The sequence below is a fragment of the Pseudomassariella vexata genome (genome assembly GCF_002105095.1).
Source record: "Pseudomassariella vexata strain CBS 129021 chromosome Unknown BCR38scaffold_4, whole genome shotgun sequence".
Classification (NCBI taxonomy): Eukaryota; Fungi; Ascomycota; class Sordariomycetes; order Amphisphaeriales; family Pseudomassariaceae; genus Pseudomassariella; species Pseudomassariella vexata.
Window position 1 is genome coordinate 110,546 of NW_024467959.1, and position 13,683 is coordinate 124,228.

Genomic DNA, 13,683 nt, shown 5'->3' on the forward strand with positions numbered 1-13,683 from the left:
TAATATTGTGGGCAGAAATGGCAGTGTTCGGCCCCGCACGGACCACCCAGTGTAGCCACTGTAGATTAGCCAGAGCTTACGGCAAGTAACGATAGTCATAAGAACAACAATGAACGGTGGGCTGCGATTTGCCCACAAATATAAATAGGTCAACAGTTACGAACAATGAGCTCAACAGGCACGAATCATCATGAACGACTTGAAAGATCCAAGGACTCCTCTGTCTCTGGTCGTCCTTGTCTTTCTTCTCTTCCGACGTTGACCTCCGCCCCTCTTCTTCTTAAGAGAGCGTCCTTTGAATCCCTCAGATCCTTCCAGAAACAGACCTATTGCATATTTTCATCCGAAAACACTCTTCAAAGACCCCTGTCCCTACTTCAATGCATGTCCTGGTGGATCCTCATGTGAAGCTGCCGAGTTAGAAGTATGTAGTAATCGCCGGTCAAGTTTCCTACATGATACATTCATGTACATCGGTCATCACAAGATTTACTGTTGGCAATACAGGCAAGAGGGTTGTATTGGTTATGATGATGGGACTAAGTCCCAAAGGCTGCAGCAGCTACGGAAGGGCTATATATGGGCAATTGGCCCAAGTGCTGCACCCAGCACACAGCCGGTCTGTCTGGGGGCACGCGCTGTCTTTGATATGGTTCCTGAAAATGTGGCTAGCAATCTGCTTAGGCATGTTTGATTGTGATTTTTCGCCCACCGAAACCGACCGCCATGTGCCCCCATAGGCCTCCTCTCTCGCGGTGTTTTCAGATCATGCCCAGTGTAAACTATTTTATTATCATGACAAACAACTTGGGATTGGTCCCTCACGCACCTTTCATAGTACCAATACAGCCCCTAGTACTTGCATTCCAACAGCTGCTAACAAATTAGTAGGCTATAAGTTTCATATCCATTGCAACCTGCACTACCACCTGCCTCTAGTTTATAATATAAGTAGAACGCCTAAACTTCTGTACGAACTTACTATACTACTCTAAGTAGAATAAAACATTATCAAACGACTGACGTCTTCTTCCATTGATGATATCTGGCCATAAACCACCGCTATCAGGGCCATTGCGGCCATAGCACGGCTCGAAGGCATTGCTGCGAAGAGCCTCGGTATTTTAAACAATATTCGTGAAGCGCTTCGAGATGGGAGGGACGTATCCTCCGGCTGTACCTGCAGGCTGGTCGTTGCGGTCCTCGAGATAGATGCCCAGTTTACCCTACTTTCAGTGGTATCTCAGGCGCAATTTGGACAGCTGTAAATCCCTAAGCAAGTGCAGTACTCAATACCAACTATTGCTGACAGTTAACAACTTATAAAATAATTTGACAGCTATAGGGCTTAACAGCCTAATGACGGTAATGCGATTCGCCCGATGAAATGGTTGGAGGTTTAAGGCATCTGTTGCGATTCGAAGTTATCGAAGGTATGGCTAGATTTAAAGTGCAAAATCTTACGTCTGATCCGCATCTACCACGAGGTGTTGATTACACGCGAGAGGGTGAAGAGTATCAGCGAGAAAATCCAGAAGACATGATTTGCTCATGTCAGACAGCCTTTGTACTGCCACACGAAGCCTGATGCGAGGTCTCGTCCACACGAATGATGCAGGAGCGCTCCTTCTTGCAGTGCATGCATCCTCGAACATCCTCATGCCGATGCCCAGGTCAAGCTACAGGATGGCGTCATGGATATGAAGTTACAGCATAGGTCTATATCTCCTCAATTCTTTACACATTCGGAAGAGATCTTATTTGAAAACATGACATTGTAAAATCCGTGAAATTCATATTTGTACACGATATAACTGAAGGAATTCCGACTTCGCGTTCTATTCCACCGCAGAGACGTACTTAGGGGTCGATCGAGTTTAGTACTACTCCTTGTTTGATTTCTTCTGCTAAGGGTGATATCTCAGGCCCGACCCAAGCAAACATACTATATGTGCCCTACCTTATTGTGTCTACCATAGTGGATACAACAAATTAGCCCACTCCGGCACATCTGAGTCTTGCCAAGAAAGTCAAGGGCCGTTCTCTCTGGTTATGAAGGCGGTGTGCCGTGGCGGTGTATGTAAGTGGGTATTGAGCCCCTCTGCTTTGCGAACTCATGTAATGGTTGCAGCCTTAACGCAGGACGTGCCACCTCATCGTCGAGCTGTAGGATACTAGACTCTGTGCTGTTCGAGATACCTTGGAGAGGGAGTTGTGGATTATCTGGTTTGAAACTCTCAACACAACATTTGGATACTTTCAGAAAGAACGTCCGATGGAAGCACGATGTTTCATATGCCATTATAATTTCACGTGTACAGAGACTCAGCAGCAGTTGCGTCCAATGAATATGTGAGCTGTCACTTTCTACAAAGAAGCGGAAGCAGCTATCTATAGATACACGACCCTGCTTGGAAGCAGTACCTGGCTCAGCCAGACCCATTGCCAGATCTGGCTCCAACAAAGAGCAGTATAGTCAACAATATTGGTGTGAAACGAAAACAGCCATGGCAGACTGTCAAAAAATTACATCGAAGTCGTAAAAGGTCGTAATCGTGACGCTTTGATCGAGAAGTCCAACTCCTACCCATTTCCTTTCCAACTTCCGGCATAAATACTCGGTCGGTATTGACACTTGTGGAATGGCTCCGACCCTCCTTCGCAGAGGCATCTCTTCACCTGATGGGGTTTACCGATCTTCTATTAACATGCCTATGCGGCACATCCCTCCGCATTAAAACTCTACAAACCGCCTTATACGTAGACACGACGGTGCGAGTGCGAACTGCGTCGGCTGTGGGGGCTCCGGCTGTGTCGGTGGCCGTGGCGGTGGTAGTGCGTCTCGTGAACATACGATTTTCGATCGCTGGTTGCAGTGCGGTCGCCATGGAACCAAGCCAGAACGGCGGTGAAAAAGAAGAATATGCAGTTCATGATACCGAAGGCGAAGCAGGCCTTGAGCATGGCGCAAGTCTTGTCGGTCGAGACATCGAGGCCATTAATAGAGGCCGAACCGAAGATGCCGAAGCTGGCATCGTACGTGTCGCCCCGTTGTATATGTGTGCAATCAGCCTTCGCGATGAAACGCAAGTACCACACGGCGGCGATAAAGGCGCCGACGAAACCAAGGTCGATGACGGAGACGAAGAGGGCGTTGGTTGAGGAGCGGTGGTAGCTGAACAGGGTGAAGATGGCCCATGCGAGCGCAAGCACTGAGACGATGAAGAGCACGAGGATGTAATTCGGCGTAAGAGCATTGACTTGCACGTAGCCGTGGACGAAGTATGCAAGCATTCCCATTGTCGGAATCTGTCAAGGTAATTAATTGTTAGTCCATCGTCGCACAGGGCTGAGGAGGAACTGGGCACCGCCACAAGTGGCAGCGCAAGTGGCAGTCGCGGTGCGGCTACTCTCGTAGGGCTGGGCACTAAGCTTACCAGAGTGAGGATCTGCATAAATCGCCAAAAGGCGAAGAAGACGGCAAACAGCATAATGGCGGTATTGGTGATGAGCTTGTGCGATTTCCTGAGATTCAATTGCGCGTCTGTGTACGAAGTTGGACTTTGCAGAAACTGGCGGAGGGTGGAATCTTATTCAAAAGCTGACCGAGTTTTCGAGGCGGGGGTTGGGCGCGGCAATATGTGCCTTACGTTATAGAAGGATCTCGGAGCGGGATTGGAGAAGTTCGAAGTTCAAGACCCTTCGTGCCTTGTCGTGCGCTGTCGTCCAAATTTAAGCAAACTCTGGAACAGCCTTCGACGAACGCCTTGCCCTGCAGACAGGGATGATGCCCAGTTTTAAAGACGAAAGATACTCGATAATTGGTCTCGCCACAACTCACCGCAAGCGAGGTCAGCTGGAGATGGGAAAGACGATGGCTGGTGCTGCGACAAACTGGACTGATTTGACTGGGCCTCGACTAGGTTGACTGAGTGCGCTAGATGACGTCGCCGATCAGCGCTGAGAACTCTTCCCAGTTTTGGCTGGATCGATATGCGGAAGCTGGGGTTCGCGACCAGGGGTCCCCTGTGGCGATTGGATGTTCGAATGTTCGGAGATGCGGGACGAGTTGCGACTGGGATTTCCTGAATCTTGGGCACTGCTTGTGGTGTTTCTGCTGAGCGAAACCTGAACGGACGGAGGTGTGGAACAGTACGTGATGTGGCGGTTACAGGGGAGTAAAGCTTGAAAGGCTCGAAGAGGCAGAGCTTTCGTGCTGAACAGTTGGTGCAAGTGCTTCATGTTGCGGGCAGCTGCTCAACTGGCGATGAAGTCGAAAATGGCGGGGGTTGGAGTGTTTCGCAATTCTGAGTGGCTGGTTGACCGGGCGGCGGCCGAGAGAGATGCAAGTGGTCCATGCGTCATCGTGCCTGAGCTTCCGGCCCTTCGGAACCTCAACTTGCGAGCTGGCTTGATTCAAACACTGGCTGGCAGAGATTTTCGAAATATGGAACAGTATATGTGCCTGTCAGTCACTATGACCCCCCATTTGTGCTCAAACTCATGTGCAAGCGACACCAGTTGTGCACCACGGCAGCTGCTGTTGACTCAGCTTGACTACTTGCGCGTGGCGAGCAGTTGACGGCCAATTCAGATGGGAGAAGCATCTTCACACTTAGTTGAATTGACTTTGGCGTTGGGCTGTCGGCTTGCTAGCAGGACAGGAGTTCTTCAACTAACTTAGAACCTAGGATCGGTCGCATGCTTGAATCCCAACCAATGATCATCCATTGTTCTGGCCTGTCTAAAATTCAATATCCTCGTTCAGCTTCAGCGGTCGCTGAGCACATAGAGTCGCTACTCAGGGGGCCATCGGTCTACCATCCGACCAGGATCATCATGAATCATGTCGTACATCAATACGGCAGTACAGGCAATCAAGTTCACATTCGACCGAGACCTCGAAGCATCTTGGGTGTACAACCGGACGCTGGGTGTCAATGGATAATCTCTCGTATCTGGCACGAGCAGCACAGCTCTATACTCAAGCACCGTGTCATTCGTTTTCAAACCCAGCTTCTCCGGGGTTTCCATGGGCTATACCACTCCAGCATCCAGTTTAAAATCTATCCAACCAAGTGACAATGAAAACTACCCGATTGGGCACCACTCTATTCTTCTACTTGATGGTCCCACTCTTATTCATGGTCTTCCCCTGGCTAGCTAGCTGGCTGGCTTCGCCCGTCGGGCGCGAGCTAGTTGAAGATGATTATCTGCGACAAGGCCAGGAAGGGGTCGTCCCAATTTTGGCACACTATGGCCAATGGGTATTCACAAGAATTGAGTAGTTTGAGGAAGTATGATAGACATGCGGTGGTTTACACCCGAACGGATACCCTTGTAGACAAAGGAACTCCGTTGATAGGGGTACTTCCTCCCTAACCTGGTATCCAAATGGGAAAGCAATGTCTAAAGTACACGTGAATCACGAAGCATAATAGTATCCTACCACCAAACCATCATCAGGCCAGTAAACATAGAGTAAACATCCGTAGACTTTTCCATCCTTTATACATTATCATCTTATCTCATCGTCCCTTTTTTTTCTTTTTTTTTCTTTTCCTTTTGCCCTTTCAAGGCTCATGATCATCAACAACAGACAGCTCATCAAAATCTCTAATAACAGGCCCCAACCCATCCGACGATCCCCCACCGCTCAAAATTGACCTCCCATTATTCCCCATTCCCATTTCCCGCCCCCTTTCCATTTCAGGACTCTGATCGAAATTCAAGAACCCCCCGTGTCCCGTAAAACTAGCATGATTAGTCAACGGCGGCGGCACCCTCGAAACCCCAGCACCGCGTATACTCTGACTCCGTACCGGCCACCCACCCCTCTCGCCCTCTTCCTCGCCAGCCTTCCCCACGGTCGTTCCAATCGTAGATTGGCTGCGCACGCTTTTTAGCGCCGTTCCGTCGCGGCTGCGGGCGCGGTACTGCGATGAAGTGGGCGTGCGGATGCTAGATGAGGCGTCGTCGGATACGGTGCTTACGGCTGAGGAGCCGCCCCACATCGTAGGTGGCACGCCGGTGTCATTAGACCGAATACTCCGTGTGGCGGGGGTGTGCCAGCCTGCGTTATTGCTCGAGCGGTTGGTAATAGTCTGCGGGGGGCGGGGGAACTTCTGCGCCTGCGCGCGTATCATCTTGAGTACGGGGCTCGCGTGGCCAGAGTTAACGGATGCATCGCTCTCGGCGCCGTCGGCGTTGCTGTTCCACAAGCGGGGTGCAATCCAGCAGTACGAAAGCTCGTGCGCGGCTTCGACGGCGCGGCTCGAGACGCCTTTCCAAGGGGGCGTTTTGGTGCCCTTGAGGCGGGGAGATAAGTGGTAAGCGACGCTGTCCTTGTACCTGACGTTGGGGGAGTCGACTGAGACGCTGGCGAGGGTCTGCAGGATGCCGTAGATGAGAACCCAGCGGCCGCGTCGGGCGGCCGAGGGGTCGACAGCGCCGATTTGGTCTGATTTCTCGAACTTGACGAAGTTTTCGATGAGGTCGGAATGCGTAAATTCGGAGCCGAGGACGTAGATGTTGGTTGCTTCGGTGTAGGCCAATTGGACACGGCGCTCGAGGATCCGGTCGTCGTTGGCCTTGTTCTTCTCCTTGTCTTTGTCCTTATCTCCCTTTTTGGACTTGTCGCGGCCCGCGCCAGGTGCAGTGACTGGTGGGATGGAATCGGGGACGAGCGGATACGGGTGCGGGATGTGTGGGAAGCGCATGCGGTTGTCAAACTCAATGAGCATGTCGGTGAGGGGCAGGTCGGCCGTGTCCGGGTCGAAGGCTCGATTGCCGCTCTCCGAGACCATCATCCACTTCCTGCTGCTTCGCGTCTCCGACTCATCCCATATTATGTCCCGATTCACAAGGTAATCATACAATGCACCAAAGTCCTTCTGTAGTCGTTGGGCCACGGTTCTGGTGAGCCACATATCTTCCCCGTCTGTCGTCCTCGCTCCACACTCCGGTGGGGGCCAACTGCTATAAATTTTGGTGTAATAAGCAGTGAGGAACTGCTGCAATCGATCTGCTGCAGCACGGGCGGGGCCGGTTGCGATAGGGCCTGATGAGGGCCAAATATCCCCGTACCCAAAGGTCGCCAGTCGTTCCTCGGCCGCCTGCACGCGAAGCTGCGTCTCAAGACAGGCTCGCTCAAGTAGCGCGCGTGTGATGGGCGTGATGCTTTTGAAGTCGGCGCATTGATCGACTCTATCGTACATGCCAGCGCAATGGAGAAAAGCTTCCCGCCAGCCTTCTTCCCACCGCACCTCGGGGGATTCTGACCACGCCAGCAGCGAAACCGCCGTCTCAACGTCGTTTTGGGGATCGTCAATACCGCGAGCGGAGAGGTAGTTCAAAATGGTCCCGACGTTGTCGTTATCAGATGGCATATATATTTGAAGCCGGGCGTGGAGATCAGAAAGGGCTTGGCACAGTGATAGGCCGACAAGCGAGGCGTGGTAAAGGAGCGCGAAGACGTTGCGCGTCGCGACGTGGTGGAGAGTTGCGTTGGTTTTAGTCATGTTTGACGGAGTGGGGAAGTACATTTCATAGGATATCTGTCCGTCTGCTTCACCGAGGCTGGTGTCTTCTGATATGGGCGGCGTGGGCTGGCCACCACGACCGTGGCCGTACCCAGCGTGCATTTGGCTACCATGACGGGGTAGCATGGGTGGTGCGCCAACCGGGGACGGTGGCATATGTATGTCTTCCTCGGTTGAGCCTTCTCTTAGCAGGGTGATGAGAAATCTGGATTCAGTTGCCTCGATGATGTGCGAGGAGAGCCGGAACGACGGATTCGGCCTCGGCGATTGACCTTTTTGACCAAAGAACACTAACACATCTCCGTTGGGATCCCACAACTCAGGGTCCTTCCGTAACTTATTCCATCGTTGCACTGGCCTCCCGGCACCAATCCATCGCTTGATGGGGGGCATGCTGCTGGGCGGAGGAATTGGCGGTAGTTTGGCAGATGGTGGTGGTGACAAGGCCGCCCCGTGCATTTGCAGATCCCATATGAGGGCGTGGGGCAGATTTGGGACGGGCACCGAAGGCGACTCGACATAATCGGATTGATCTGGGTCGTGGTAAGCTCGTATAGTGGCATCTGATTGTGGCCTCAGATCCAGGTGGCCCAATGAAGCAGTACCGCCTTGCTTGTTCTTCTTCCCAAAAGTGAAAGCTTTTGAAATGCCTTTCCTGACCTCTTCGCTCCTCTTGTCGAGTGCGCTCCGGAAGCCTGATCGCTCAATTCCGGACACGTCCTCCGTCTTGATAACGGGTTTTCTGGCTCGCGCATAGGCAAATTCCGGCATCGGCGCATTCTGATGCGCCGTGCCAGCCTCTCGTCGCCCTGCTGCACTATCGCCACTCTGACTGCCACTGCTGTGATTACTGAAGTTGGTCAGCTCCGTGTCTCGAATCGGCTCTGAGAACTTGAGAAAGCGCGCGTTGGTCGTCCCGTAGCCAGTGCCTGGCGGCAACGGGTACTCGCTGGTAGCAAGATCATCGCGGTCGGAGCTTCGTAAGCTTTCTGGTGATTTTGCTCGACCTCTTGTTAATACTGAGCCTTTCTCTCCCGCCTGTGTTTCTGTAATCTTCTTCCGCACATATGCGCTTCTGCCCGACATGGCAGGCTAGCAAAAATTGATATTCCACCCAGACAGTTGTGACTTCCTGATTAACTTGTTGCTATGAGTCGTGCGGGTTACCCCAAAATGATGGTCCCCGAACTTCTTAAGACCCGATAGAGTGCAGTGCATGTAGTTGGGCTAAAACGATAGCAGTGATAGCAAAAGTGGGCGCAACGATATATCGATATGTGAGATTGCGATCTTCTTCAAGTTGTAAATGAAGCCAGAATCTGCAAGTGACCGGACGGCAGACTGTTGCGCCAGTAGCAAATATTCAAGATGGAAACGAGGTATACTTGGCTATTGAAGACGTAGATTGACAAAGCCAGAGCTTGGAAATTCTGCGCAAACCTGAGGGTTCCGGATTGGGTTGTGTGCAGTCGTGTCGATCGTTCTGAGTGTGATCGTCGTCAAGAAGTAAAACCGGGCGGTTTGGTGGCTGCGTGAGCTATCGAGAGGCCGGCGTAAGGTGTTTAACTGAAGCAGTCCCGAACTCGAGTCCCGTTCGCGTTGAGAGTGAAGCAAAAGAGCATCCAAATATTCGATCGACGAAGTTGCGTTTACTTGGCCGAGTCCGAGAACATAAGCAACAGCGATGACAGACGCTCCTCGAAAATCAAAGTAGCTATGTTCCCCACGGACGGTTCTGGCCGAGAGTTTGGCGCGTGGCTGTCAATGGTGTCACTTGTCGTATGGAGCCGATGATGCTCGTGGCGCGTCGTTGGGGGTGCTTTGCTTTTTTATGTTGTCGTCGCTGGTCTGCAGACTTTCTTTTGCAACTTGTAGAAAGCTTTCTGGTATGCGATGGCACCACAGGAACCTCGAAAGTTGATCAATCACAGCAGCCGGTCGTGCTTAACGCTTTGTAGGCTCGGTGACAATGAACTTAACCATCCACTGTACTCCTGTAAAAGCCAACGAGTGGATGGGAAGCCTGGAAATTTGTACGAGAGTGACTTGAACGGGTCGCGCAAAGTCAGGTACGGTTGTGCTATTGGACAGGGATGAAGAAGCATCGAATCTAGATCAGGAAACGTCTGGTGAGACATGTTGTAGTTGACCGGGATCCTAAATGCACCCAGATAACGACAAGACTTGATGTAATTGATGAGAAGTTTGTAGCTCCACGGCCGAGATACCATTTGCTCGCTTCCACTGGTGCTTACTGTCAAAAAATTGGTCATACGTCGACTGAACCGAACCGAAGCGGAGAAATGCCCGTAATCATTTAAAGTACCAAGAGTCTAGCTTAGTAGCTCATCTGGCTCGGTAATACTGCATGGACGACGTTGAACTTTGAACTGACCGTGTCTCCTTTGGTTTCGAGCTCAGCTCAACCGTGGAGTCGAGTTCCAAGAAACGGGCCAAATAGACCGCAGAGCAATCTATGGGTACTTCCCCGGTGTCCAAGCCGAGAAGCATAGCCGCGCAAGGTCAATATTAATCAGATACTATGCTCCTGCCCAATTAGATCCTGCATGGGTCCCTGGTTGTGAGAACTCTCTTGTCGTAGAACTCGTTCATCGATTAAATGACCATCGTATTTTGTCATCAATGAGTTGATGGTCACGACAATGGACTCGTAGTAATCTCAACTTTGCAGTGTGCAAGCCGACGACGATGATGATGATGATGATGATGATGTTTTGGCTAGTGATGAAGATCAAAAGCCACGTTGAAGGTCGGAGGCTGTTGAAAGCCATGATGGAAAAGCACACGAGGACGGAGCAAGAATTCCAGTTCGCCGATAGACCCGGCGCGGCGGTGGCTCGATCCCCCCATTTCGCAGCTACTGCATCCATCCTTGTAGCCCACCAAGCCACCCAACCAGAAAGGCTTCGAGGCAACCAAGCACCTGCCTGCTTCAGTAGAGCGATTAATCAAGATACAGTAGTAATCAATGATATTAGATCATGCATTGTCAATATCGCGGTTATCAACGTGCGTGCTCCGGACTCTGCGGACCGGGAGAGATGCGGCGTGGTCTATCATCAGCGACTGATGGAGGAATCGCGTAGCTTGTTGTCCTGCAAAGTTTGGCCGGGTTGGGTGACAACGATGGTTCGTTAGACGGGATACCAGTGCAACACCTTGTAGTCACCTTTCATTGCAGAACCGTCGCATTTGGTAGGTGACAGGTAGTACTACAACCTGGCAACAATAGGATTGGCTTTTCAGACTCCTTGTCCACGTCTTCAGTCTGTGAGTGCGACCTGTCAGGATGAAGCACAAGTCAGAGGTGAAATACCTACCCGAAATGTGTGTAATATGCCAGAAAGTCAATTCGCGCCAATGGATGGCTTGTCCTACGTGCCTCCACACCCTGCCCAGGTACTCACTCCTAATTAGTCTGCTCGTTAAGGTTGGGACTTGGCTGCTCCCCCACACAGTACCCACGTAATACACCATTAATGCTGCGTGGGAACTTGCCAAAGCATGGAATCAGCCTAAGCCGAACGTCAGGGTGTCTATCCCTGTGGATGTGCGAATGGACTAAACAGTGTCGTCGGTGACCAACATCTTGTGGGTGCTTGACCCGACGCAATGGGTGGATAGCTGGGGGTGTTGAATTCATGAGGGGTAATTGGTAGGGAACGCAGCGAGAAAACCGTGGGGTTAGTCTCGAGGGCCCCCATCTCTGCCCTAGACACAGCTACGTTTTAGTTAGGTGCTATAGTATGGTAGGATTCGGCAAATCGGAAACGTTTCAACTAAAGGCAAGCAAAATTTGGTAAAAGCGTAGTTCCTAAACTTGGAAGTGACCAACAGCCGACAAGGTACCTGTTGAAGATCATTCTTTCCAATGGAGAAAGCCTCAAAAACGAGCGGGAGCAGCGGGCCACATGCTCCATTATTACCCCAGGCCTACATGTGTACTACATAAATTTTGCTGTAAATGCCGGAATCAATCCTGCTCAAGTTGAGTATGTCGTTTGAGTCAACATCCTGTTGTCAGACCTAGGGGAATTTGGTAAATCGTTGCAGGTTGTCGTATTTGACGCCAGTAGCACGCCTCTTAAGGGCCCGCTTCCACGATGGCAGGGCGCTAGACCCATGGGCACGCACCGTCACATCCAGCCCTCTCGTAAAATGTCCGAAGCATCCCTAGATGTTTCACGAAACGAAACAAAAGGAACACGGGGATTTGTCCATTGCCTGGCTCGCAAGCTGGCGCGCTAAGCTAATGATTAAACATTGGAACTTCGTATCGTTTTCTCCTATCACCGTTTCAACTCCCTGCCTAGGTTCTCATCTTATCATCACACTGGCGAACATTGGCGGATTTGATGCCGATTGGCCCCATTGGCTGAACTCCTGGTCGCATTTGTGACTTTTTCTGGGCTCGGGTAGGTTTGTTTGCTTCAACCGTTATCAGCATGGCAGCATGGGCTCATAAATTTGATCTTAGCGGCACATAGATGGGATGGCACCGGATAGTTCTGGACCTTTTCAACCAACCAAAGTCGGTTACTATCAGGGTTGGAGACACAGACCTTCTTGACTGTGCCTCTGTCGCTGCAACTATCCTATATCCGGCGATGATCGCCGGCGGCTCAGCCGCTCATGTGGTGTTGCCAGGATCATGAAGGGGACACAGCATTGTCATTTCAGGCTGTCAGGAAGGCTTAACATGGGACTACCAGTAGCTGGAGGCGATACTCATAGAGTGGGGTCATGAATATGGATTCGCTGTGCCGCAAGCAAACAAGCACATGGAGATTTATATGAAGGCCAAAAAGGGATGTTTCTTTTTCTTTCTCTATGATGGTTACTTCTGGTTTTGGGGCGGGGTTTTGTAGCCCTGTACTTGGCCGTACCTTCCCACCGCATGGCCCCCATATATGACGAATTGTTATTTGCTAGTCACGATGTGGATAACAAGGGATCAAAGAGCACCGTTAAGACCGCGAGTCTTATTCTCTGATCCCTGGGTGCTCACAAACCTCCTGTTCCAGGCCGCCAGACATATGCAGAGCTCCACGCATGCCGGTTTTGTCTTATCAATCCCTTTATGGTCCAACTCCCTGTCATAGCTTCAGGTTTGCCGACATGGCCTCTTTTGCTGGTTGGCTCCACAAGCAGATAGACACTGTAACAGCGAAATACTGGCCGACTCGGGCAGCATATCAACCTTTGACGTCTTAGAAATGGAACATTGCGATCCAAACGGCCAAACATGCTGGAACTTGATGCAAAGATGGGCACGGCCGAGAGTTGCGTCATTCTGGCCTTCGAGGCCGAGCGCAAGCAGGTAGAAACGCACCACCTACACGCTGAAGCATTCAAAATTCAACACCTAGCTATAATCAGACCGTAACTAAAATGCACCAATGTCGACACCAAGCCTCTCACCCATAATGTTGGCATTGGCTCATCTTGCTTTGAACAGCTGTTTCCCCCGTCATGCTGGACTATGATAAAGAGCTGTTGTATGGTGTGGGTTAAGTTCGATTGTACAAGACGTTTAGTATTCGACATTGGAACTGCAATACCCCGTCTCTTTTGATGAAGAGCACACCGCATACTTCCACATACTGGATAGAACGACGTTAACTCCTAGACATACACGACCCGGGAGCAATAGTATGAAGCTCTACTTGGATTTCCATGCTCCGCTTTAGAAAACATGATAAACAAAAGCGATAATCCTTGTTTTCGGAGTTAATATACCTCTGTATTGAATAGAAAGTCCAATGTTCCGTTTCTTCAGACTTCAGTTCCCAGGACCCATGGACGTGGTGGACTCACAATCAACACAACACTCGAATACTCTATAGGCTGGCATTGATGTCATGTATAGATGACGAAAACACTGGCTGACAAAACTTAGGTTTGCGAATGTCCACCATGGGGGCTCTATCTCGATTGTTAGATATATCTGGCCGGTTTATCAGCTTAAAAGCTTTGGTGGATAAAGACTTAGCTACCTTGAAAATGTGATATGGTGCGTTATGTGATGCTCATGTCTCAATAGAAAGTTTTCTAAGCATTAAAGATGGAAGTTGAAAATAGTTTTGTTCCCACAGATCAAGTTACGGGAGGGTAGTTGCAA

General features: G+C 50.7%; 3 protein-coding genes across 3 annotated transcripts; 1 reads left to right on the forward strand and 2 right to left on the reverse strand.

The window, feature by feature from the left end:
• Window positions 1–2,754: 2,754 nt before the first annotated feature.
• Window positions 2,755–3,491, reverse strand: BCR38DRAFT_482624 (uncharacterized protein; the record flags this gene model as incomplete). Its single annotated transcript, XM_040863527.1, has 2 exons — window positions 2,755–3,309; window positions 3,438–3,491. 2 exons carry the CDS (start codon window positions 3,489–3,491, stop codon window positions 2,755–2,757), a joined length of 609 nt encoding a protein of 202 aa, XP_040717619.1.
• A 341-nt stretch (window positions 3,492–3,832) lies between these two features.
• On the forward strand, window positions 3,833–5,287 carry BCR38DRAFT_149086 (uncharacterized protein). The gene is made up of 2 exons (XM_040853701.1): window positions 3,833–4,467; window positions 4,692–5,287. Exons 1-2 carry the CDS (start codon window positions 4,241–4,243, stop codon window positions 5,080–5,082), a joined length of 618 nt encoding a protein of 205 aa, XP_040717620.1. The 5' UTR covers window positions 3,833–4,240; the 3' UTR covers window positions 5,083–5,287.
• A 910-nt stretch (window positions 5,288–6,197) lies between these two features.
• On the reverse strand, window positions 6,198–8,627 carry BCR38DRAFT_323403 (uncharacterized protein; the record flags this gene model as incomplete). Its single annotated transcript, XM_040854784.1, has 1 exon — window positions 6,198–8,627. A coding segment is annotated over one exon (2,430 nt), but the record flags the coding sequence as incomplete, so codon positions are not given.
• Window positions 8,628–13,683: the final 5,056 nt, after the last annotated feature.